This window comes from Rhyacophila brunnea, unplaced genomic scaffold (assembly GCF_057557595.1).
Source record: "Rhyacophila brunnea isolate RB1 unplaced genomic scaffold, BYU_Rbru_1.0 scaffold_12, whole genome shotgun sequence".
Lineage (NCBI taxonomy): Eukaryota > Metazoa > Arthropoda > Insecta > Trichoptera > Rhyacophilidae > Rhyacophila > Rhyacophila brunnea.
The window spans coordinates 26,923,915-26,951,432 of NW_028232774.1; the positions used below are offsets into that span (position 1 = coordinate 26,923,915).

Here is a 27,518-nt window from a genome sequence, read left to right on the forward strand (position 1 = left end):
ATTTTATGTCAAGTAATATCGTGTTTTTTCTTATTTATTATTATTCAATATGACTATATTATTATAACCCTGGACACCATTCAATAGCCTTTTCATAGTAAGTATCGAAATCGTAATACCAATCATTACAAATACTAATAAGTTGAATAACATGCCATGAAATTCACAAATTAAGATCACGGATCTTGTTAATTAATTTTTCCCATGATGTTTGTAATCAGTATTAAATTTTTTGAAGGCGTGCACATAGGATACTGACAGACAAAGCCTACTAGCAATCAATAGCTAAAGAGTTCATTCCTCAAATCGCAAGTAAAATAGTACAATGATGGTTATTATTAAAAAAATCTATGGCGCATTTCGTTGTTGCACGTCTCCCGAACGGGAAAGATTTAGCCACCACTATGGCAACATTTACATCGCGGATATTTCGTTCAGAAACACGGACGCGCGCGCATGTCGCGTTATGTGAGTAATATGCCGAAAACGCCAACAACAAATTTGTGTTACTAAAACGCAGCTCCAATCGCCACAATAATTGCGATAACGGATTTATTCGATAAGTGAAGTGATTAATGTTAGTGAACAGTGATTTATAGCGTTTCAGATTAGTGTGTAAAGTTTAATTTACAAGATCGTTCCGAACCTTACCTGCATCTGTTGTAAAAATGGATTCCTTTTGTATTTACACGGTAAAAGGAATTCAACGCTGCAAACCGTTTAGGTATGTTGAAAGAATGAATGAATATATCAACAGTACACATCGCCATTATAAGTGTTTCTTTATTATAGCTGGGCGTCATCGCGTCAAGATTATATTAATATCTTCACACGAAAAGTCATGAATGTTATTTGCAAAAGCAATAAAGAATGCTGTTGCATTCTCTATCAGTCAAGGTAACTGTCAAAATACTCATAACGTGGCGAATTTACAAGCAAAACAGTGCTCAAAACTAGCCAAATGCTTCTTACATAATAAAAAAAAACATTTTCGGTTATAATTTTGATCTGGTTTAAAGCGATTATTATCTGGGTTTCGCAAAAATTGTCTGAAAATATTTCGTTAGTCACAGCGGGCAACGTCAGAACGACATTCGTTACAATAGGTCATGAAAATAACATGCGGTTTCAACACAATCTTTTACATAAAACTAATTTTAATAATAATTGTATGCTGGTTATTACGGAATAAATATAATACCTAAATATTTTACACGGAAAAGAAAAATGACAAAAATTTTAATTTTGGAGTGAATCAATAATAATAATATTCTCCGGTAAGAAAATATTTTTAATGTTTGCTTCTATTTTCAAATTGAATGTACGATAAACGTTTTATATAATTTTCCATGTATAATCGTAATTTTTTTAATTAGACCCAGAGATAAATGACAATAAAATAGATTAAATTGGAGTACCTATGTAAATAATCATGCGTTGCCCAGTGCTGTTTACATTGACCTTTGGCGGGAAACAACGTTATATTAATATAATCGATTTAGTGTTGAATGGTTTTATGAAACTCTGACAATGATGGCTGTACGTTTTATCACGTAGGCACTTGGGGACAGTCTCGAGGATCCGGACCGCCCCAAAAACACAATTACCTAATAAAAATACTTACATAATGATAATATTATACTTGCCATGGTAGGTACATGGTAAACCAGAATACTGCATCACTAAATAAATTAAGTTATTCTCTATTTCTATTATATAATTTTCATTTCCAATTAGATCACAATACGAACCACCCCCATAATGAAACACCTGCGTTCTGGATTAAATTAGGTTTTATTATGTAAACCTATCATCATATTATTTTTAAAATGAACCGAACCTGGCAGTTGAATTGGCGTATGCGTGGTACAAGTTGTTTTAGAATTTTAGATAGAACCAAGGTTCACTCTCGTGACAGCTTCGCACCCCGAAACAGCTGTCAGCACACCACACACTGGTTGCGAGTAAGCTTTTTGAAAACAAGTTAATCTTCAGTCAAAATGGTGCGTATGTATATTTTGACATTCTTCGTCTTATTTTATTGTGTGGAGTCTTTGAAAAAAATATGTATAGGTAGGTATTACAAAAATCTTCAAGGTCTTTTCAAATTATATAATTCAACGCATATAAATGTTGTAGTATCATACCTACAGGGAATCTGGTCTGTGGTATCATAACTTTTTTTTGTCGTTTATATAGGTATATAATATTACATTATTAAGTACGTCAGCATGTCAATTCAAAACAGCTGTGGACACCTGCCTGTTTCTCCGCACTTGTCCGCGAACAAGGCAACTTCGATAAGCAGCAATGGTTTGACGTGAAATACTTGTAATTAGGTAGTAAAAGGAGATACTTACGTAAATGTACATTTTCAACATGACATACAATTATTGACCATTCCAACGTATTATTAACGACTTAAAGTACCCATATTTGGATAGTCTCCACATTAAAAAGGAATATTAGTACACAGTTATTTAGAATCAAAGGTAGAAAGAACCATGCAATTAAATATTATGGATAGTTCCTATTTTGATATTACAAGGGGGGGGGGATAAATAGTGAGACAAACCGATACGGTAGGCACGATGTAAACACTGTTGATGATAACATAACTAAGTACCATAATAAACAAATTAGCTATGCCTAGTTATCTTGTAATCCACTGAAAGAAGTGGTATTTGTACGTCTTACTTACTTTCACTACCAACGTCTTACTAAATTTATTGTAACCTCGCAAATTTGAACAGGTAAGTCAAAATTAAACATGTTAAAATACTGTGGAAATATTTCATACAGACTTGAACAAGTAGTACATAAATAAATAAATATCTCAGATTCCCCAATATATAATTGCATAATTCCGTCCGATTACCTATGAGAATTATTTAAAACCGACAAAAATACACTATATTTCTGAAATTTAAATTCCACTAAGTATACAGTTAATTTCGGACGTGTACAATCATCTAATTTAGAAATTCTAAATCGTAAAAGCAATATAATGTGGGTGTATACTATGTATGTATAGTATAGGTACCTACATTATTGCAAGTCAGTAATTATTAATAAAATCGACGAGTGATCTCAATTTGAATGGGAAACCCACGCATATTTAATTGGGTCTCCTAATAGCCCTAATTACAATCCGGTATCATTGTTATCATTCTATTTTGTATTATTAATCTATATGTATTATTCACCAAACTGTTTATTGTACAAAAATAATAATTGTATTCAGTTTTAAAGATATTCTCATAAAAAAATAGAAGGGACATCGTATCGTATTGATCGAAATACTGGTAGATTGGTAACATAAGCCTCGTCTAATTTAATGTACGGCCGCTTTTTTTTGGTTAAAAAAACATCTGCTTGTTGCATGTAACAAATTTCACTCGGTATGGGCCCATAGGTAGAATAGCAACATGTTCCATGAATAGCCTTCTTCGTTCGTTTCCGTTAGCGGCGTGACCTCACTGTCCTGGCTGTGAGCGCGGAAGAGTTGCAACATTGCCGGCTGATTATGATTCGCAGTCAAAACGATTCTGTATGCGACCGGGCTAAACGATGCATCACGCGCACAACCGTACAATGTACTGATAAACTCGAGAATGGGACAGGATATTCAGCAGTATATAATCAGTTGAGTCCAATGACAACTGAGGAAGGATCGATAGACTAGGAACAGCTTAAGAAGACAACGATCCTCAGTGAGCAGATTAGGCAACGACTGCTAAAGCTGTTAATTTACCCCAAACAGTAGAAGTCTATTATATTATACCTTCTGTATCGCAGCGGAAACGACGATTTACAATATTCACATGTTCAATGAAAACTTACCATTTATATTATGTGTTATAAAAAACCGTAATATTTATCTTTTACGCGCACACCCTTGCGTGTAGATGACGATTTACATTTTCAATGAAAACTTACCATTTGTATTATGTATTATAAAAAAACCGTAATGTTTACCCTTTACGTGCACACAATATGTGCGTGTAGGTCCCGTCGCGAGGACGTTTTGTAATATTGTATAAATTGTGGGAAATTGCTTTATCTTGAAACCAAGCTGTATCTTAACTATTAAAATTTACAATGTCATCGTTTCAATACCTTTGTATTTTTTTCCAATGATGTATGTATACATAGATAATTAACCAGTATACTGCCAACGGTTTCAACATGTTATTATTACAAGTATGAATAATTAGTATCGTCTTTGAAAATTGCAACACTCAATATCGGACACGTCAACTTTATATTGTGATTACAAAAAAGCCATTATTTACCCTCTGCCATGGTTACAGATATAATATTAATATTATTATAAACAAAAAAATGTTCCAAATATCATTTTATGTAATATTGTACAGTGTTTGCCCACTGCATAATATGACATGTATCAAGATTCTTTATACTGTCAACACGTATAATGTCAAAGTGCGGCCACACCGGCAACAAGTCGCGCGACAACTCGTTAAATTTTACGATAATTATCATAATTGCTTAAGAAATTTTACGATAATTATCATGCTTATCGTAAAATTTAACGAGTTGTCGCGCGACATGTTTTCGGTGTGGACCCGGCATCAGGATCACACTGGCAACATGTCGCGCGACAACCTCGTTAAATTTTACGATAAGTATGATCATTATCGTAAAATTTAATGAGGTTGTCGCGCGACATGTTGCCAGTGTGGACCCAGCATAAGACAACAAAACAACATGTCATTCTGATATCTAACTTTCGTGTGCATAAAAGTATTAATAATTATTATTTTGTCGCTTGACTTATTGGTTAAATTATGTAAGTACCTATAATATCTTAACATTTTTTTAACATTTCACAATTATTATTGATATCCACAGGCATGCATCATAGTAGAGTTAAAATTCATACTTTAACTAGTAAGCAATCCTTATTAGATGATTGCATTTGGTGGGCTTCGCGTAATTTTGGCGAAAACAAGTTTTTTACAAGCTCATAATATATTTTACGTACAATGCTTATTTTCTCCACTTAGCCAAGTAAAGTGTATTACACTATTACAGTACGGCATAATTCATTCAGCTTAGGATTGTTGTAGGTACATGTATATATTGTACACCATGGCCCCACAAGGGGGGGGACTGACAGGGCTCTAGTCTAGGGGCCCGAGCTCAGAGGGGGCCCGGCGTGGCGGGTCAATCAGATATTTAAGAAAAACACACTTTTGATCACACAGATTTGCTCTAATAGTAGGTAAAAAAGGCGCTATTTCACGAGAGATAATTTTACATTTAAAAAATGAGGTCGTTAGATGCATTTTGATTGTTTTGTGTTGATACTTGACAACTAAATATAATTCAAGTAGGTGTATTAAAACTACAAAAATCCCTAAAAAAGGCCTTACTTTTACCTCTAACACAATTTTGAAAACGCTTCTGTTATGTGTCACACATGCCATTAAACTTAGCGATAGGTACGGGGGCCCGCCAAAGATCCTGGCCGGGGGCCCATTTTAGGATATGGGGCCATTTTGTACACTGTATAGTTATTTGCTTGGGGTGGATTAAATTAACATGAGTGTAAACATAATGAATACAAAGGACAAAATTGAAATACACAATACCAATCTGTTATTATACTTGGCACCTAAGTATGTATGAAAAGCTAAACAATCCAAAAAACCATGTACGATGTACCTACTTGTAGGTATATAATAATTATTATAAGAAGCAGGTTTTGTTTACATTTGCACATGTGCTTGAAACGAATATCCTGCAAATAAATTAAATGTAGTTTGGACAGTCTAACTAAATAACAAAAAAACCAAGCAAACATGTCCACTTTTTTGTCAGCCCATCCGCACAAGAAAACAAAATAAAATATTGGTATCTGTATAAAAACATTTTGTACAAATGTTCGTAAACGGTTTTATACGTTGTTTATTTCCTTGCGGGCGGGTGTATGTAGGTATGTACTAGACTTTAATTAGAATATAATATTATTACAGGCTAGGTGCCTAATTATTGTCGTGTGTACGAAATATGATTAGCTCAATGAAACACAAAAGATCGCGTGAGTCCCCATAAACGCGTAAACGGATATCCTCTGGCACAGAAATATAATCTTTCGAATAATGCCTACCTATACATACTGAAATTGAAATAAATTGTACACAAAGCGCGTCTAGAGTTACGTAATAATAATAAATCCGCATTAAACAATCCTAGTCACGTTTCCCTATTATTTAATGCTGGGAGATTTTAAATAACCCGTAAATGGGGAGTTTATTCTATGAAAATACTTACTTACGTGTATCAGCCACAGTATGCTTGGTAGATAATCACAAGTAAAGTACATTAGCAACAGTCGAGTAATTGCGCGATAAAGAAGATCGATAAGTATTTTTAACACGGCTTTTAGGCTAATAACATTCACGCAATAAAGCACTTGGCCACACAATGTGATGTCTCTTATCTACACAACAAGGTATCAGATTTTTCTATTTTGACAGGATTTTCAATTTTCATTAACCTTTCAGGTCGCTTTATAATCAAGCGCGTTGTAGGTGCACTGTCTGGTAATTTACATAAATGTCCAATTATATCAATTACAGCTAAGTAATTGAAATAATTGGACATTTATGTAAGAAAGACAGCCCAAATCTAAATTTTAAAAAAAAGAAAAATTTTCCACTACTCGAACACGAAGTTCTAGGTTATGATATTTTTCCGTCAATTTCTGAGATCCAAACTGACCAAATACCAGATTAATTATCATATTTCCCTTTGAGCTCAACCGCTTCCGAAGTCGAATCATTGTCAGTCAATTTACAAAATACACCGCCCCGCATTATTTCTCTTTAAATACTTAAGTATTTCAATAATGTTCAAATCAGACGTTTATAATAATATAAATGAATAGTTGGCTATTCATGCGTGACTTATAGAATAAAGTATTCGTGAAAATATTTGGAACACATTACCTGCTTCACATTTTTGCTTATCATACAGAATTTATACATTTGTTTATTTTATTTACATAATGATGCATGCACCTTTCAATACAATTTTACAGTTTTTGGCTATAAAATGAGAATGGCACAATCATTGGATTGCATATAAGCTATTCAAACAGTTGTGTTTAGATTTAGCACCTACGTGAGCAATGGTAAAGCGTATGCTTTACATGGCAATGTCTTAGCAACAGCTTAACATGGCAATTGTGTGCGCGCGCGTAAGTGGTAATTCAAGCATTAAAACTTGTCTGATAGAATTACTTATCCCTCTGTAATGTGAAGTAGCATCTCCTGTGCCATTTATGGGCATTGGGCACTCAATCTGTCAATCTTTTCTAGTTGTGTATTGCTCTGTATAATTCTAATCACACCCACTGAAAATTATTAGTTTAGGCCTCGAAAAATCGGGTCACCGTTCTTGACTCGTGTCAATCGAATCCAATAACATCTAGCACGGATCTATGACTGCAAGAATGTAAACGATGCACCACCAATTCAATGAGTTTCATAATGTAATAAAATAATACAATAGGACATGGCCGCCCGTGGAAAGCGAAAGCGGCGGAGCACATGCGATGCAAGACAACCATTCGGGATGACCGCTCATTATTTCTTGGCTAACGACGATGCGTCAATCAGAGCGCGAACAATCAAAGACTCGCCACTCAACTGATCCGTTAGGCACCGTAATATGAAAATCACGGCGTGCCTGGTAAATCTGCCAACAGGTTGCGCCACATGCGAATTGCTAACTGCAATCGGCTATTAATATCATTGCGGAAATATTGCATGTTGACCAACACATTGTAATACAGTTTTATTATATTGTAAACAATATTTAATCGACAAAAAAGACTCTTGAAGTTTCAAGCATCGCTGATTAGTTTAATTAGTGGTAATAATAAATTAGAATTCAATTATTTTTTTGCGATTTGATTTACGGATGAATAAAATCAATTTAGTAAATCTATAAGCTAGTTACAAATGAATTGCTCATTTTATAAATTCAGACTCCACCATTAAATTGTTTTCTATGTCAATAATATCCAACTCAGACTAGAAGTAATGTAGAATTAGTACTCGGTTGTTTTCAAATTTTTTATGCTTTCTAAATAATATAGAATGATAGCGAATACTGATAAAATAATACACGCACCTTCAAAAGTGGAAGGTTGCAGAGGTATCTTTTTCTGGTATTTAAGTAATGACTTGCTGAAAAACTACGTGTCGATTCAAAGTGCTAAATTTGGTAATAAAATGACGTGACAAAACTTAAACGTTGTGTTGAAAGCATGACTAATAAGTGGATCCGGACTCTGCAAAACTGAGATAATATTGCCACACCTGTTATTGAATCATGCACAAAAACTAAACAAACTGTAATTCTGTTTCATCAAAATATTGTTTGTTTACAGATATTCAGTTATAATACGCAACTGCGTTATAAGTTATAAGTCAATGGTTATACGCCGCATATTTCTGAATGTTCTGTTATGGATGTATCGGGTGGGTAAGTAGGTACATCGTTTGTGGATGTTGGCATAATAGTCCCGAGTCTTATTTTAGCAGCTTCTGAACAATACATAACGCAAAACTGTCAAACACGACTTTCCAAAGTATTAGCACTTCGGTACTAACTGGAAACAGTAGCTAAAACAGTTCATCAATATAACATTAAGTGAAACTAATTGTTCGATTACCATTTTGATTGCAAATAATATAGTCATCGCAAAAAATTAATGCAAAACGTGCCGTAAGTGGTAGTCAACACAGAAACGAAAGCAAAACACTGTTGAAATACAAAAGGCAATGATTGAATTTTTTTTTATTAATAATCTTTAACTGCTCTAAAATGCTTACAAACAATGAAGTAAATTAGTAAACATTGTTTTAGGATCGCTTACGTTCTGTTTGAATTCTGTAATAATTTATGATGATGCTCGTTATGACAGCATCTTGGAAAAGTGCCAAGTAGTGGTTCTCAAGATGACTAACATTACGCATAATCATATTATTATGTACCTACATACATATCAGAAACATGTCATTTATGTAAATGCACAAGACGTGTATTAAATTTAATATTGAGTGAAAACTTTCAAATACAATACAAGTGTCAGTGTTTATTATGCGATCGAAGTGTAATTTATAAATGACAAGACAAGTCTTGGACACTAAAGTGTCTAATTTCTAATTGATATCCAGTAGTCCATGAAAAGTGACATGACATGCACACTTTGGTATAGATAGCGATAGTTAAACACAATTCTTACTAGAATAATTTTATTTAAAGCTAACAAATATGTGTTTTACAATATCAGGTTCTTATATAATATCAATAGTCCAATAATTACACTGTGGAATAAATCAAGGTACGTTTTCGTGAATTTAAAATAATCCGTGTACCTACTTAATTCACAAATTTGTATGTTTTACTGACAATGAGTTTTCTCAATCTATCCACATGCATAGTGCGGCATAATTATATTACATTACACTGTACCTCATAAATACGTGTATCGACTACCTGCCAAAATTGTTATATAATATACATACCTACTTAGATTGAGTCCATAACCTATCCACCTAATAATACAAAGCATCGTTCAATACTTTTAGATAATTATAGGTTTGTTATAAATTATTATTTATAATAGTATGCACTAAATTATTACGGAACTACGCAGTTATATAAAAAGCAGATTCGAAACGTATTATCTAATGTTCGTATTGATGTAATATATTTGGTACTTTTACAATTTGGATATTTCGCGAATCGAGATCAATTAAATCCGCTGTGCATACTCACTGGACTGGAAATTACCATACTAATCTGCATGATTACTACTGTCAGTCTGAAAGGCTTTTTTACATATAAAAATATCCACGGGCAAACGATTCTTTTGCATACGTTTCGTACAATATTACTGTAAGTTAGTCTGTAATGCCTAAACATGCTGATGTCTAACTATATTTATATTATATAAGGTGGGGTGGACCAGTGAAAAACAAAGATAGACGGATCGCGAGTGCCTGTCAGTTACGTGAACGACTGCTGAATTATTTCCGCCTCGGAAAATGGAATATATGACAATAACTACGTGTGCGTATAATAACATGGCGAGAATTTTGTTTTGACTTTGTGGATAAATTATATTATTAATAAATTTACGTTAATGTTATTAGTGTTATTACAGAACTGAAGATAGTGACAATGACTCCTGTAATACATACCTAATATGTTATTATTATATTATCTACTCATACAATCGCCGGATAAATATACCTAAAAGAAGAAAACCCCCTACATAATATAATATACCTAGGTTTACATACATCCATGGCACTACACCGATTGCATGTGCATCCCCCATTACACAGGGGGTTTGCTCTTATACACTGCTCCGAACATTGATCATAGAATTGTTCGTTCACAAACCCCCCAGTACATACCAAGTTTCGTTGAGCACCCGGCACTTACCCAGAACCTATCTGACTTAATTTTTCGGCAGCAATTTGTTCTTTGAATGTTTCCGGGTGCCAAAAATGAACTTATTACCCGTGTGTATCCCATACCCGTATTTTACTTTACATTTTTTAAGTATTCTCTCAAAGAGAAATATATCTCACTATAAGTACTTAATGGCCAAATCGCACAATACGAAAAGTACTATACTAATTATACGGGTTTATTTGAGTTGATTATGGACGTTTGTGTTACTTGAGAGATTTATAAATTAAATATCAGATCATTAACCCGCAGGACGTTAACGACGGAAATGAGTATAATAGAAAATCAATAAACGAAATACAAATTTCATAATACCCCCCCCCCCATTGATATAAATTTAAAAAATCACTGTTAAAGCTCTATCGGCGAATAGTTAAAATTACATGATTGAGTTGAGTATCTTCGGAGTTCTGTGTCTCGATTAAAAGCTTAACACTGACGGCCGTCAGTGCTGTAAATCAATAAACGAATAATAATTTCATATAAAGAAATTTGTGACATAGATAACGTGTAGTCGTCGACGCATTCGATAAATCTCAAGATTGTAACGGGAATACTGTCTCAAAGAATTAGACTAGGTAACTGACCGTTGAGATGTCTGACTTGACAACGAAGAGTCTGATACAATAATTAATGCAGTAGCTATCCTGTCCGGCGCGATAATGGCGTAGATGATACAGGTAGAAAGTTGCGCAGTTTGACAGGAAACTCCCGGCTTTCCTCCTGCCTCGGCGGCCGAAAGGTTGACGAACCCGCGTCCCGGCTGTGAACCTGTTTCCCCGTCGTCACAACTCACCGTGCAAACAATCCGTCCCGCCGTCGTCATGTTTGCCTTTGCCGGCTGTGAAAGCTATTTCGGATTGCGCAGCGAATGTATCGGACAAGGCGATGCGGATTAGACAAGTACGCTCCGCTTTTGAATCCAGCGATTTCGAAAGCATTCTACACACTCAACGATTGTTGCAAGATTTATTTTTACATCAGAAAGTAACGTATGGACAAGAGAATTACTTAATTCGTGGAGTTGCATTTTATATTCAATTTACAATCCGTACAAATAACTCTGAATACAATCGTAAATTACTTCTTCTTCTTAGTCCTTATGGTAGCGCCCTTCATTGACTGAAACAGCTGTTACCCTTGACGGCCTTCTGCCATTTTTCTTCGTATACTCCGAGGGCCATTGGTAGGAAAGCCCATGGTGTAATTTATTCTGTCACTTCAGAAAGATTCTTCACTTCGTCAGGTGACTTCCAGCTTCTATGGATTGTTGGAATCGAAGCATTCGTGCGCTTGGGCCACATGGAATTCGGAGCATAATCCTCCACCATCATATCTCTCGGTTTTTCAGCATCCATGTTTCTATACCAAGTTTTAAACGATTAAGTATTTCATGTAAATTACCCAACATATTAAGTATAAGATAATATTCATTGTAATATGTATAATAATTTACTATTGTTTATTGTAAAAAAAATATCATAAACAACTGTCGTCCGCAAATAGTACCAATGATCACGCCAATGTCGCGACCCAAAGCTATATTTGATTACACTATAAGTATCGTGAATGAGTTGCACAAATAATACGTAGAAAATATATTTTGACATTAATTTGCACACTTGAATTTTTCAGTTTTAATACAATCTCCATGATATCGTTCTCACATAGGAACAAAGGAAACACGCCTGCGAAATTATTTTTTTAAATATATAGGTATATTTTAATGTTTAAGCAGGTATATTACAAAACCGTAAACATTGTTAAAGGCGTGTATAGAACTCATCGATCTGAAAAAAACATTACGTGACGCCACTCGTAGTCAGACGACTGTTATCGAGAGAAGAGTGAATAATCGGAAATAGGCAAAAAATCATTTCACACATTGAATACGTACCTACTCGAAGTTACACAAGGGGAATAGCGTTTTATGCGAAGTACAAAGTAGGTAGGTATATTGGCAACGAAATACGAACTGGTCGCGTAAACCAGTAGCTTAGCCATCTTGCTATCGCTATTTTTTTTTAGCAGTAATGTCACGTAGCGATGCTTTGTCTTTAAACATAATGGGGTAGAAAATCCTTAGAAATATTACACTGCCAGTGAATAATTTCACCAAAGCTACAAGTTAAACCCCTTGAAACAACGACGATATAAACAACACTAAAACGCTTTGAATTGGACGTAAGTCTACACAATAAGCAGTAGTGGTATTCTCATACGTGATATTACATAATAATATATCGAAACTAACGAACATGAGTTAGAATACGGTTGAGAAACAATATGTCATAAGTACCTACTATGCAAGACAGTATGATTTTTTCTTATCTTCCTATTTTGCGCTCCTTGATAGGCTGAGGCATTAATTATGTGCTGTGCCTATATTTTAATATCTATGCTGTACCTACCTACATGTTTAAAAATATTTTACTCGGTTACCATACAAATATAAAGTATCTAGAATCTAGAAGTTCCCTATTGATAACTAAAGCAAACAGAAAGATATACCTACATATTATATTATGTTACTAGATATTATAAGATGCCAAAGCGATAATTACCGGGTACGATACAAAATAAATAATCGATATTAATATTGTTATCTGTGATTTTTAAGTTGATGTTTTCTTTTTTGACAGGTAGCCGCCTTGCGGTCCGTAGCGAACCATGCGCGGTGAGCTGCCAAAATGAACCGACACCGTGAGGGTGTGCGCACGCTTCTGCTCGTCACATTACTGGCGGCATGCTCCGGCGGGCCAGGCCTGTCGGCCACAGGCCAATCTGTGGCCGCTTGCCCCGCGGGCTGCTCCTGCGTAGAGCCCGCCCGCCCGACCTGCACGGGACTGGCCATCGGCATCCTGACGCGCGCCTCCATCCCGAAGAGTGATGTGCCGATCAAGGCTTTCACTTGGTCGGATGCCGGAATGGTGTCCATCGTCCCCGACACGTTTCGGGGACTCTCCGAAATGGAGCAATTAGATTTAAGTAGGAACCAAATTGCCGGCAATATGCCGGACATCTTCCAATCGTTAAATAGTCTTAAATTGTTGAACTTTACTGTTAATAAAATAAAGGATATCCCGAGGAACCTTTTCAAAGGAATGGAGGCGCTAGAGGAACTCTACGTATCGCACAACCTTTTATATGCGATACCCTTCCAAGTATTTGCACCTCTGAAGAATCTACGAATATTGGATCTCTCTCATAATACTATTATGACTTTTATGAACCACTTCAATAGGACCAATAGGGCTCTCGATACGCTCCTACTTAACGACAACCACCTGGACAAGGTGTTGCCGAATGCGTTAGAAGATCTCAAATACCTTAGGAAATTAGACCTGTCAAATAATAAACTGTCTGTCATACCGAAAGGGTTGTTCGATTCATTGGATGAGTTGCGGTACTTAAATTTGAAAGGAAATCCAGTCAAATATTTTTTGTTTGATATGTTTCATGGACTGACAGCTCTCAGGTGGCTCAACTTGGGCGATAATCAAATGTCTAGATTAGAACCGGGAATGTTCAAACGTAATGTTCTCATAGAAACAATTTACCTCGAGCAAACTAATGTTGAGATACTTGTGGATACGGATTTCAAGGGATTGAAGAATCTAAAATCGCTCATATTGAGAAACAACAAACGCCTGAGAGAAATCGAACCGGCAGTTTTCCTCGAGGTAGCGACGCTAGAGAAACTTGACATCAGCGGCAATGCGTTGACATCATTACCAAAGACACTGATGAAATTAGAACACTTGAAAGAACTTCACATGGGTGTAAACGCATGGGCCTGCGATTGCCGAATGGTATGGTTTGCCAATTGGGCAGAGAAAAGACAGCACATCTTGAAATCAGAATTGAGCTGCGGCCCGCACACTTATCCCAATGATATGTTACCTATATTGCAATACCTCAACTGCACCGGTCCTCGAATAGTTCACAAAACTCCGCTTTCCTACTACGTATTGAAATCGAACGCACTGTTAGAATGTAAGTACGCCGGGAACCCAGCACCGTCCGTCACGTGGGTGACGCCGCTGAGGCAAGTTTTCCACTGGAATCCCGATACTTCGATTCCCGACTTGTTCAGCAAACATCCAACCGCGCACGATGACAGGCTCAACGATTTAGAAAACCGCCGATCGCGCATCCAAGTGCTCGGAAACGGGACACTATTCATCCAAAATGTGACACGAGAAGACTGTGGAAGTTATATGTGCTACGCCTCCAATCCTTCAGCGAATGTGACCACCGAAGTTATATTGAACATCGATCCAATAACAATGTATGAAATCAAAATTGACAGCTTGCTGTTTGGTGTCGCGTGTGCAGCGGCTTTCCTCGGGATGACTCTCCTGATACAATTCCTGCGATATGTGGTAGATAAGTAAGTTAATTTATTAGTGAGTTATCTATCATAATTAAGATTGTTTTCGTTTATAAAATTGCGACTATCACTAGGTATTCACCACATGAAATTTTCGTAATAATTACTTATAAGGGCTATGTAATGTGGGAAAGAGATAGTTAATGAAATTCCAATTTATAATTGAGTCGAAGGGGTGGAAATTTTAGTAGGAACATCGCGAGGATCGGCTGATAAACCTCACCCATCCAAACCCAACCGAGCAAATCACGTTTTATAAAATATCATGGATACCAATAGACTCTGAACCTCTTAAAAAAAACATATATTCAGTATAATAATGTTCAACTGATTCGATAGTATAAAACTCGTCAGAAATAAGATAAGATGCACGACACTTTGGTTTGAATCAATATTTATACCACGCATAGCTATTGTACCACACAATATTATATACAAAAAGATCAGTATCAAACATATCAATTGTCCTGGGTAAAATAACGTTTTTAAATGCATATCTCGTGGTCATTTCACGATTGTTGTTATATTTTTGTATTTGACTGTCACACTGCGTTCCGGAGCAAAAAGGGAAACACGTGGTGACAGCCTAAATACCAAAAAAAGATGGCATAGTGACTCTTATCGCCGGTAGTGATAGCAGTGAAATTGATTTTTTTTCTGGATAACCCCGAGATCATGCGCCGTATGATAATCCACCAGAGATAACCAATCTTTATTGAAAAGTGCCAGACATGATAGCGATTAGAAAATCACACGATCTCCGTTAAATATTGCCTTTCTTTGCGAAATATTACTGGTCCGACACCATATTGTTATCCAGCAAAATGTGTGAATTTAAATCATGCTCTGGCAATTCCTTTGGGTGCCGTTCCATGAAGTTTTCACGGGCGCGTTTTCAATGGCGGTAGATGTCGTGTACTAATTTTATCGCGTGCCCGTTCGTTTAAAAAAAACGCAAATAATTATTTACATGACGATATCGCGGGGTTGTTTTTAAAAATGCAAAAAAATATAGGTGACTCGAGTATTACGACGTAAACGGTCGTTATAAGTACAATGGTATTTTAGTTTCAGTTTGATATTACATTATTTTCAACGTCGATCAAGCATGTTTCCATAATACAAACAAAAAGCATTTTAAATACGCCATATTTGCTGTACACATTTTACAATGATAGAAAGAAAGAATGCGAATGAGTATAATAAAACAATAGAAATGTAGTCAAAAAGACACCTGTCAATATATAAATAGAACAATATAACATGTATCTTATATGTTTAAAAATAAGAAATAGTGTAAATATTGAACATTCTGAATATTTTTTTCACGCTCATACACGATCCACACACAAGTAACAAACTCACACATAAGTAATAATTATTGTATCGAACGAGGTTTATTGTATTTGAATTATTCGAAATCAAGGTTTAAACATGATATTTTTTTAACTGTAAATTATTCATCATAGAACGAAGACATTGTAGGTAAAAAATACAACAACACGTAGTACTTTCTCTAATTTAATAACGATCGAGACCTATCTGATTATTTTACATGGACATTGTGAACTGATACCGAAAAAAATATTGATACAGATGTGGTAACAATTCAGAACTAAGAATAATCTGACATATGCCTAATTATGACTTCTAATTAGTATTAGTCTAGTTGTCAGTTGAACTCCCGGCTGGGTTGAAAATGTCATATACCTATATGACGGTTTATCAACTATGTATTTTGGTGGAAGGAATAGGACGTAGGTGCCTATGAATTCATGTGTGCGAACGTTACCGGGATGCGCATTAACCGTTATTATATGTTAAAAATATAAGTAATATGTGGTGAAGTTGAATATTAATAGACAGAACCCGTATTTAGGTATACCGAACATAAAATAGATAATCGTTTAAATGCTGCAGAATCTGGGCTGGCCGCGGCGGCCTAAGCAAAGAATGAAACGGCAATTGAACGTCGTGCAATTTCCAGGCTGGGCATCATCGACAAGTGCTGCAGTTGCTGCCTGTGTTGCCGTCACGCTGACAAAGACGCGCCCAAGCGGGCCAAGCAAATATCCGCCATGCTGGACAACATCGAACAGTACAAGAGCCAACAGCTGGAGAAGCTCAGGGAGAATTATGCCATGCAGGTGAGGAAAAATAACATTAAATAGGTATATGACTACATTGAAAACCGTGTCGGTACACTGCACGTCATTAATGTTTTGGTACTGTTTCTGATTGTGTCCCCCTTTGAAAGCCTTCCCTGACATTATACCTCTCGCTTATATCATAACATTACTACCAAGTTTTCAAAGTGGTGATCATTTTGAGATAAAATTTTGATGATATGCCCGTACGTAACTTTTTTTATATCATTTGCTCTAATAATTGGCGTGAATCTTGGGCAGTTTTCTTTCTTAATGGTTAACGCTCTTGATGCAAACACACGATGAAAATACGACATAATAATATTATGTATTTCTATAACACAGGATTAAAATCCGCGATTTCAAAGGTGCACACTCTGACAATCGTCCTTAGTGTTTTGTTATGACATTGTGGATATAAAACTTGGCAGATCAATACTAAAACAGCTATTTTGTACGTATCCAGTAACCATTCAATTTTGTTTAAGAATACAATTGTCAAACTTAAATATGTAAGTATACATATGTACATAAAATATCGTTCAGTTATTTGGTTTATCATTGATGTCAGAAAGTATCAGATTTAATTGTATTAGAATATTAGATAATAATTGTAGAAGCAATCGAGATTTCTCTTTAGCGACTGCTGATCACGTGTTTAATAATATGTAAGTGTATGTAATAAATTTAAAATCTTGTCCCACTGGTCAAAGTGTAGAGTACAAGTTTCAAGGCAAAGTAAATGGAACCAAGTTTCAGTTTACTTGTCTGCTAGCTACGTTGAAAAGAACGTCTAGTATGCTTTTGATAAATAGCTCGTATCAATTACACTCTCAGCCAATTTTCAGCCGGCCGAACAAGTCGCTGGCTTGTATGAGAAAAAAATATATTGGCTTAATTCGAAACCGACATAAAAAGTGTTTCGGCGTCATAAAGTAGTGGTGCTACTACCTATGTAACGAAATACGTATTTCTTGTACCGCAGTGCCGGTCGATAGCGGCATGATGACATTTGCCGGGGAAACATTATTATTATCAAATTTGCTTTGCGCCGGAAAATTTTCTTTGTGCTCGAGCTGGCTGTCAGTTAAGTAAATGGCCCGAGCGTATGATAGTTTTCCAACTATAATTTTCACCTGTTTGTTATGTAAGTTTGGCATTCATCTCCACCCAAGGTTGCCTAAGTAGCAAAACTTAACCTAACTTTTCCAAAGTAGAAAGCTAGTATGCAAGTAAATTATTGAACAGAATCGATGTTTACACTTTACAGAGCACTTTCTTGATTAGATAACCGGATTAGTAACTGAGTATGTGCAAGAAACTAGAATAACCAGGTCAAACATTTTCGGACGCCCTAGTTTCAAATATAATATGCAGAATATACTTACATACTACATATCAAAACTCTAAATTAAATATTCTCGGTAATGAGTAAATGATTTTCCTCTGAATCATAATTTTTTTTATTTACGAGTATAAGTTTTGTATTATTTACAAAGAATAATGTTTTTTATAGATACTAACTTAACTGTACATAATAAGTTTTTAAATGCCAAGAGAAGTAGGGGATATTACCAAGGACACGGCGGAATACTAGTTTAGACGAACGCTTGTTGAAAACATTGTTAAATTTCTTCATCAAAATTAGCGCGAGACTATATACCGGCATTTGATTTTAAATAACGACTTGGAAATGGGGGCGAAACTTGATATTATCGTACGCCCCCTGGCACTTACAATAAGGGTGGCATTTAACTCTTTTCTATCACGCAAGACGAAATGCCGACGTATTTATAAAATGGTATGGGAAAAAAATCGTACTCACACACCGTTACAATCATTTTCACCTAACGATGCGAATGTTTCAAGTGTTAAAAAAATAAAGAGATAAAAACTGCTTTGAAAATTCGATGAAAAAAATAAGCGTAGGTTTAACACAATGTGGGTATGTTTGTTGGAATTTCACGAGCACTATTCTTGTATATTTTTTTGCATTCATGTGAGTTCTCACGAAAGTGACCTCGAGTGAAATTACAGAAATACATACTTTCCGGAAAAAAAACAGTTCGCACAAACTACATTACACAGTCGAAACAATAAAATTGTCCAATTTCACTGCGATTTCTCACTTTGTTTTCATTTGCCGTCTAAGTGATAATAATTATTAGTGGTAATTAAAAAAACTGAATCATAAATTTTAAATGATTGATACTTTTATCTGTCTATTACTCTATTGCATAAGATTTTAACATGGAATTATATATTGAATTATTGATACCATATTCGTGTTGATATAATATAATAATATACATAAAATCTTTTTACGCGAGGTTTCAAACTAGGTGCACAACTTCAAAACAACCCAAAGATATTCATTGATATTCTTCTGCGACAAGGATCCGGTTAGTATTCCAGTAGCGATCTGGAACTCAAAATTAATGGAACCGCATGTCGATCCAAGTCAAAAATAAACGGAAAAGTTGAGAGATTTTTCTTTTCTTACTACCCAATCGTTTTTCGTTTTTTTTTATCATGCCGCGTTATCTCCACCCCCACCCCCACCCCCACGCACACGGAATATCCGGAAGCTGGGATGCTGTCAGAGCGCGCATTGAATACATGATTGAATGATGCGTACAAATATCGTTTTTGCGACTAAATAGAAGCTGATTTCTTTGCGAAGGAAATTCGATACAATATAATTATCTGGGTAATATATATGGAAATTAAATTCGATTTGAGACCAATGGAAGTATAATATAAGTAATAAAGCAGAAAATGCATATTGTGACTTTGTTAAGAAATTCGATGCGCTCGTTATGTTATATTGCACTACACACAAGGCAAAATAAATATCAACCGCAAACTCTGTTTTAAAATAATTATTGTTCGCTGTTTTTATCAGTCTAGTTACTTTTAGATTTTAAATTGAACGATAAAACTGTCCAGCTTTGTTGAACAATGTCAAAGATGTTAATCTACATTTCAACGAAAACGTTTTACTGTCTCTAAGTAAGCCGAAACTAGAATAAATAATGTTGATGTTTTGTTTCACATTGACACGTAGTTTATGAAACAATATTACATAACGCAAATGGAGACGACCTACCTTATCGATTTCAGAGGCATAAAATGTACGTGACATTGAAAACTTGCGTCGATATGATAGATTTATTTTCGGTCATTGATTTATACTACGCTTTATGTACATGGAAAAAGCAATATTTAAGTAGACATGTCAGCAGAATAGGTCAAAGACATGGATGCACAGTTGCAATATGCATATATTATTATATATAATTCATTTTTCAACCACTACAATTCATTATTTATATTGTATGTGGCAATATTTACGTGTAAGTATATGTATTATCAGGATATGACAAATGCTTTAAAGATATGAATGCGAATGTATGTAGATAGTGAAATCTTTACCTCATCCATACATCAAGTTTCAAGCAGGGCGAGATTTTTAGTGGAGTTCGTTCACGGGGACGCTTTTATTTTTCAGATGCTTTATCCAAGTAATAAGTAAATGACGTTGGCTTATTGTATACAGTTATTGGATTCTTCAATGGTTATTGTTAAACGAACATTGAATCAATAATAACATAATGCAGTGGATAAAATCAACCGGTGCGTTCAAAAGTGCAATGAATATCTTTATAACCGTAGTAAATGGAAACGTGATTTCAAACCAGGTGTGTGCGCAGGGTCATTTGCGAGGGCGCTTTTACTTTTCAGATTATATAATAATATAATTAGTCAATGTGTGACATTTTAATTGATTTTGGTTGTTCTTTTTTACACAGGTGCACCGCATCCGCGACAACTGCACCCAGCAGGTCGACTGGATCCAGAGTAGTTACTCCAGCCAGTCGAAGCACCTGCGGGAGATCAGAGACATCGGCACAAACCACCTCACGGCGCTACGGGACCAGTACTACGACCAGGTAAGGGAGAAGACTTATCCGTTTTACTAAACCATTGACACTAGACTTTTTATTGAAGTACCTAACAGCCAAAATGATGCATAATAATTAGTCGATACTATTAAACATAGGCAGACGTTTTCGTGATATTAAAAATGCCATTTATATAAGACAAAAATTCTGAATCTTTTAATTAAATAAAATTCGCGAAAATATATCAGTGTATGTATTTGATAACAACAACGATCACTCAAAGCCAACCTGCAATGGTTATAATTCGGATATTTTGCGATTCAGTTCATCGATCTGCTCATTGTGGATCGCAATCACGGATTGAACTGACGCGATACAGATTGAACGTCTACCAACACGCCTATCATAAAGTAGTGAAATCTCGTAAATAAATGCGTTTTATTTCACTGCAGTCTACAATCAAGTTTCGATCAAATGAGTGTATTAAATTTAATCCCTTTATGAACAAATTTAGCATATTGTATTGAATAAGGGATTTTTGTTTCTAGAATGCAGATGAAATTGTAGGTAGGTACTCGTAGTCAAAATAAATCATGTCGAAATCAAAACATTTGGAAATGTCCTAAATGTAGATAATTTGCAGAGTTTGCGATCCTCTATTAAGAGTTCAATTTTATGTATTGATCACTGGTATAATATACTCTATAAGTCTATACACTATGTTGTGGTATGATATTAAAAATTTTGCATTAAGTATTTTGAAGAATATTGTCAGATTCTTTAGACAAATTGTCGTGTTGATATTTTTGTTTGCTAAATCATTTGTCAGCCAAGCGGAAATGACTCGCATTGCGGTGACAGTCCCAGTATAATCAATTTTGATTGAATTGATTAGGCAAGCGCAAAATACTGTAAAAATGTATACATTAAAATAATAGTATTGGACTTTGTTCAAAACGAATCGTTGCCACCAAATTATTGACGATCGAATATATTTTTATTATACTGGTACCAGTGTCGGTTTATTGCCACCCCGAAACTAATATTCTATAGGCGAATAAGGACGCACTGATGTTTAATTTATTATCGTATTTTGCTGTATTTACAGCACAATAAAATTAAGCCTAGTTTTTAAAATGGGCTCTGATTGTTTTAAAACATTTTATCTATCGTTGGAACATTTTTTTCACTGCACTAGCACACCCATTATTAAATCAAACATTTATGTATTGGCTATTCAAGATCAACCCATGTCGTATATTATCTACAGCAGAAAGAAGAACGTACTGACATGACACATTGAAAAATACCATCCCATAGACACCTGAAACGATGATTACACTGCTTATCATACTTTCATATAAGTTGTTCCTGTTAGTTCGAAAATTCACGAGTAGTTACTTCTGTCGCCAGTATCTATTCACATCACTACAGTAGCACATCACTACAGTAGTATTTATTTAGTTACCTACTTTAAGAAACTCGAAATTTTTTGTATTTTTTTTTAAATATTGTTAAACCAACCTTCTAGCGGGATTCAAACACACGCCGTTCGATAACTAAGTGGGGGGGCTCTTACCACTAAGCCACCGACTCTGGTACCAATCACGCATACAATACATTTATCTGAGGTGCTTCAAGGTGAAACAAACCAATTTATGTATTTTCAATAAATAAACATTCTTAAAAGGTTTTTTTAATGACATACGATTTACAGAACAAACGAATGTAAAATTTACTGACATTGGTTGCGTGTGGAGTGGGAAAGCTAAATTGTATTAACTTATTTGGGATTTTTTTATTAATAGTTACATATATTTCAATTTTATTTAATATCAAATTACTACTAAAATTTTTAATTTTGCTTCTGATATTGCTAGCTGATATTGAATTAGTTTGTGTACAGTAAGCTTCACATTAACAGAAAATGAATTTACTCAATGAACTAAAAGAAAGTTTTATTTTATTATTATTCCACACATAAAACTCAATTAACGTCATACCGGTGCATTGTTTCTTCTTCTTTTAGCAGCTTGACAAGATTATCGTACATCACTCGTGAAAGAAGTGACAATATGCAAGTTGTCTTGTTTACGTGTCGATTACGGGGCGCCAATCAACTTTCCCTGGCACTGCTATTATTGTCATTCACATTTGATGGACCGCGGTGCCAAACTACCAACTCTTATTATTTCAATTGTCAAAATGTCGTCGCATGCAGTCATTATCTCGGCTTGCTATTTTCACCACTGTATAAGTCGTAAATACGCTAATCATTATTGTAATATCAACACTTACTCCGGCGGGGTTATTGTTTACCAGCTACGTCATTGGTTCTCATCTCCGCCGAGATGAGGCGAGGTGGTCACGTGGAACGCGCTATGCGAAAATAGCACCTGATTAGGTGTGAAATATCTTCAAATCGGCCATACGGCATGCCTTTGCGTTGGCCATTTTGAAAAAAGACTAAAAATAAAGCATATTTATTTATACACGCCTGTACGTTTCTGTGCTTTTATCATCTGTTGTTTTACTAATGTACCTTTAAGTTTATCTCGTTTTTTAATATATTTATAACACACCTTTGATCTTTGGAACCATTCAAGACTTTCTGTATCTACGTATTGTAGTATAATATAATATGTATTCCTAATTAGACCGGTTATTACAAAAAGTGCAATGGTAAGCAACTTTTTACAAAGCACAGTGTAGTAGGTATATCGTGTATTGCTTGTTTTAACACAGTTTTTGTTCGCTAATTTAGCAAGTATTACAATTTCGAGTTAATTAAATTCCTACAAAATTAAAAGTAGAATCTAATTAGCTCTTATGTCGAAATGATACGTTTATACTAAGAGTATTAGGTAGGTAGCGTAATGTGTTCACACTGTACGAAGTCGTTAAGTGCCTATGCAAATAAAAACTTGTGTAGTAAATACACTTTGATTTTACTTCTTTCGTTCAAAAAGTAACGGTTTTGCGGATATTTTATTTACTTTAAATTTGAAGTCAGTAATAAAGATCAGACGAAATCAGACGCAATTTCGTCTGAACACTATTAAAACAAATTATGCCTCGTTTATTTCTTGCTTGATGTCCATTTTATTTTAAAATGTTTAATTAATTGATTCGCTAATGTGACAAGTGACCTATAAAAAGCATTCTAACTGCAGCATGGTGCAACTGTTTTTGCCATTCGTAATATAATAATACTAATAATATAATTTATATACAAATGCATTTGGTTAATATAACTATGTATAGTTAGAACAGTGATTCCCAACCGTTCCGCGAAAATTTTCAAAAGATTCCGAACAATGTAGAACTAGTCAACTTTAGTGTATTTTCCAAATTCAGACTTACGTGAACACCAAAAAAAAAAATACAAAATATCGACATATTAAATGCATAATTATATTGTGTAAGGTGTGTAATACAATGCAATCGAACGTTTTGTGTATAATAATTAATAACTAAATTTCGATAAAAGCTTAACATATACCTACCTAGTATTATCCCGAGCCCATCGACAGAGTTTGTTTGTAAACAGTACCTACGCCCCGAGATTTTACAAATTATTTAAAGGACTCTTCCAACCAAAATGGTTTGGAATCCCTGAGCTAGTAGCTACGAAGAAAAAATACGGTATCTATTACAATATTACTCTCGATGTATGTTTCCTTAATAATAAATTATCTGTAAATACTGACATGGTACTAAGTGCAAATAGTAATCAATGATAAAAGATTGATGTCACAACAAATTCTAAATGAAACCGTTTTAATACATACCTACTGTGTATTTATTTATTTACACTTTAATGTAAATATTATTTGACTTGTATTTGCGTAATAGTCCCTTATCAAATCTTGTGAAACGCGTAGTTCAAGATGTGATGTACTATGTATTAGGTACTCGCACATTGATAATTTTGTACTGGTAAGATTTATTCTTTTGATGACATTTCTGCATGATTAATGTTTAAATTGTATTTTATTGCTTTACATAATAGCACTTCCGAATTTACCATGATTTGTTGACATAATATAAATATTATTACTATCTGTAAACATTGGCATCCATTTCTCAGTTGCGATGTCAGTCGGAACGTTGGCATCTACTTTTAAATTGCGATGTCACGTCACAATCCTCTTTCTCATATCATATTGTATCTACAAGTATTAGGTATTTGATAGAGAAATATCGAAGTTCTCGTAACACGTTACATTGAAAATACTTTATCAATGGATAAATTGGCTGTTAAATCTAATAATTTATCAACCGTTTTCTTTTAAAACAATTGGTATAGTCGGACTGTCAATTTGCAATATGACAATATTATTGTTTTAAAAATAGTGGCAGAAGTAATTATTTATGTGTATTCATACATGCTCACAAATTCTAGCTAGACTTTGATTGTGTTGATAAATACTCAGAATAGACAATTAGTTAGGTAATTGTGTAGGCACCAATTGGTTCAAAGAGTATTTACTCATGTATTTTTTTTCACATTCATAAATTAAAGTACACGTTTTTAATGTTTTCCTTTATTTACTCGTAGGTGAAACGCGTCCGCGACTACTCGACGAGCCAGCTGAACTGGGTGCGCGAAAACTATGTCTTCCAGCGCAACAAGATCCGCAAGTTCAGCGCGCACCAGGTTCTGCGCATCCGCGAGTCTTGCAAGTACCAGCAGCAGACGCTCAACAAAGTCCTCGAGAACCTGCCCAGCTTCTACTTCGAAAACTGCCGCAGCGGATCTTGCGGCCGGAGCGACTCGATCGTGTTCGACCCCAACGACCTGGAGGGCATCGACACCTACATCAAGAGCAAGATCGAGAAACTGGCCACCATGAGACATGCCAACGAAGACGAACAAAGCAAAATGTCAGTGTACTACACCCCCACTGAGAGATCCATCGGTTCCAGAAGGGATTCTCCCCCCATGATGATGCCTGACGGTATTCATATCAACTACATCGAAGAAAGAAGACTCCGTATGCCTATATTCGGACCGCACGATTTTCTACCACCCGCCTTGGAAAATGTGCTATCGTCGCCGCATAATGAGATGAACACTCGCTCGAGAAAATTAATGGAAGGACTATTTCCAAAATTAGAAGATGAAGAAATCGATCAAACGACGCATTCTGAAGAACCGTTACTAGGGTTCAAAAGATCTGATCCAATTCGGATGATACAGAGCTCGAGCTTGCCCGAATTGCGTCCGAAGCCTAGAATACTAGCGGGACCGTTTCCTACTCGAGTCCTGCTGGCTATTGAAGTTCCAGAAGGTTCTGATTCCTCGTCGTCCGATCATTCCCGTTGCGTTTCACCAGGGGTGACGGTCAAGGAGTGCACCACGGAGACTACACCTTTGTAGTATAGGATGGTCACCAGGCTGTTCAAGGTTTATGCTCTATCCAACGAAAAGATTTTTATCAAAAAATCCTGCGATGGACAGGCATAATTTTCAATTAAGCTTTGATGACAGTAATACTTACTTCTATTTGAATATATATTTTAAAAAAACATTGATTATGTGTACCAGAGTACATTTAATTATCGTCAGTTTTTCCAATTTCAATCAAGCAATGCGAAAAGACATTGCAGTATTTTTTTAAATAAGATATTTAAACTGTGAATTTTTTTAATTGTATTTTTTCACTGTTGTATGATGCCATGAGGAAATTCCTTGAAGCAACATTAATATTGCTTTCAAAAATGCATTGTGACTGAAGCGTTTGACAGCGTATCATTTATAAAAGATTTAAATTTAATATTGTCAATTATTTTTAAATATATATAATATAACTAAAATACATTTATTTCTATTTAAAACAGCAAACGATTTTTTTGTAAGGAATATTGTATAGAAAAATTTACTACCTACTTCTTTAAGGTCAGAGAAGTTGAAATTAAAGTCAGCGACCGACCCCCTTCAAAGAAGAGCGGCAGCCAATAATAATGCAAATATAATTAAAAAGGAATCGTAGATATAATTTTTTTTACTTACGTTTCATAGTCTGCGTTTTCATGTATTAATTATTGTAGGTTTAGAAAAAACATTCAGAGAAAAATGAAAAGTGAAAGTGAGTTTAGATTAGTTTTTAAGGTTAAATAACAGAAGTGGTCTTGCCGTGAAATCTTAGAACAATCAAAAAAGGTGTTAAATAAGTTTGTGTATACGAAAAATGTGTGGTGACAGAACAGAACCCATATTAAGTAATTAATTAATTATGTGAAACTAAAAACATGACTTTTTCTGGAATAAGTTTTGTTTTATTTGCTAATCTCAAATAGTGAAAAAAAAAATAGTGCTGGAATTTACAAATATTAAAATAAATTATAATGAAGTGATTGTTTGAGTTCCTGCAAAAATTATTGTGAATTAAAATAATCAATTAATAATTTTATTTCAATGTAAAACCTCATTATAATTAAATTACATAATAGGTTAAACTGTCTGCCTAGGAAAGTTTCACTTGCGTTTTGTCATTTAAAAACAACAATAACATGTAATACTTACTTATGAAACCATTTCATCGCTTG

General features: G+C 34.9%; 2 protein-coding genes across 2 annotated transcripts in view; one reads left to right on the top strand and one right to left on the bottom strand.

Moving 5' to 3' along the window:
• Ndf (Nucleosome-destabilizing factor) overlaps nucleotides 1-27,518 on the bottom strand; it is a 154,355-nt gene that overhangs the window by 93,897 nt on the left and 32,940 nt on the right. The gene's annotated exons all lie outside the window — the stretch shown is intronic.
• Nucleotides 417-26,588, top strand: LOC147078010 (uncharacterized). Its single transcript, XM_085961076.1, has 5 exons — nucleotides 417-724; nucleotides 13,164-14,914; nucleotides 16,902-17,061; nucleotides 20,874-21,014; nucleotides 25,528-26,588. Exons 2-5 carry the CDS (start codon nucleotides 13,212-13,214, stop codon nucleotides 26,347-26,349), a joined length of 2,826 nt encoding a protein of 941 aa, XP_085817202.1. The 5' UTR covers nucleotides 417-724; nucleotides 13,164-13,211; the 3' UTR covers nucleotides 26,350-26,588.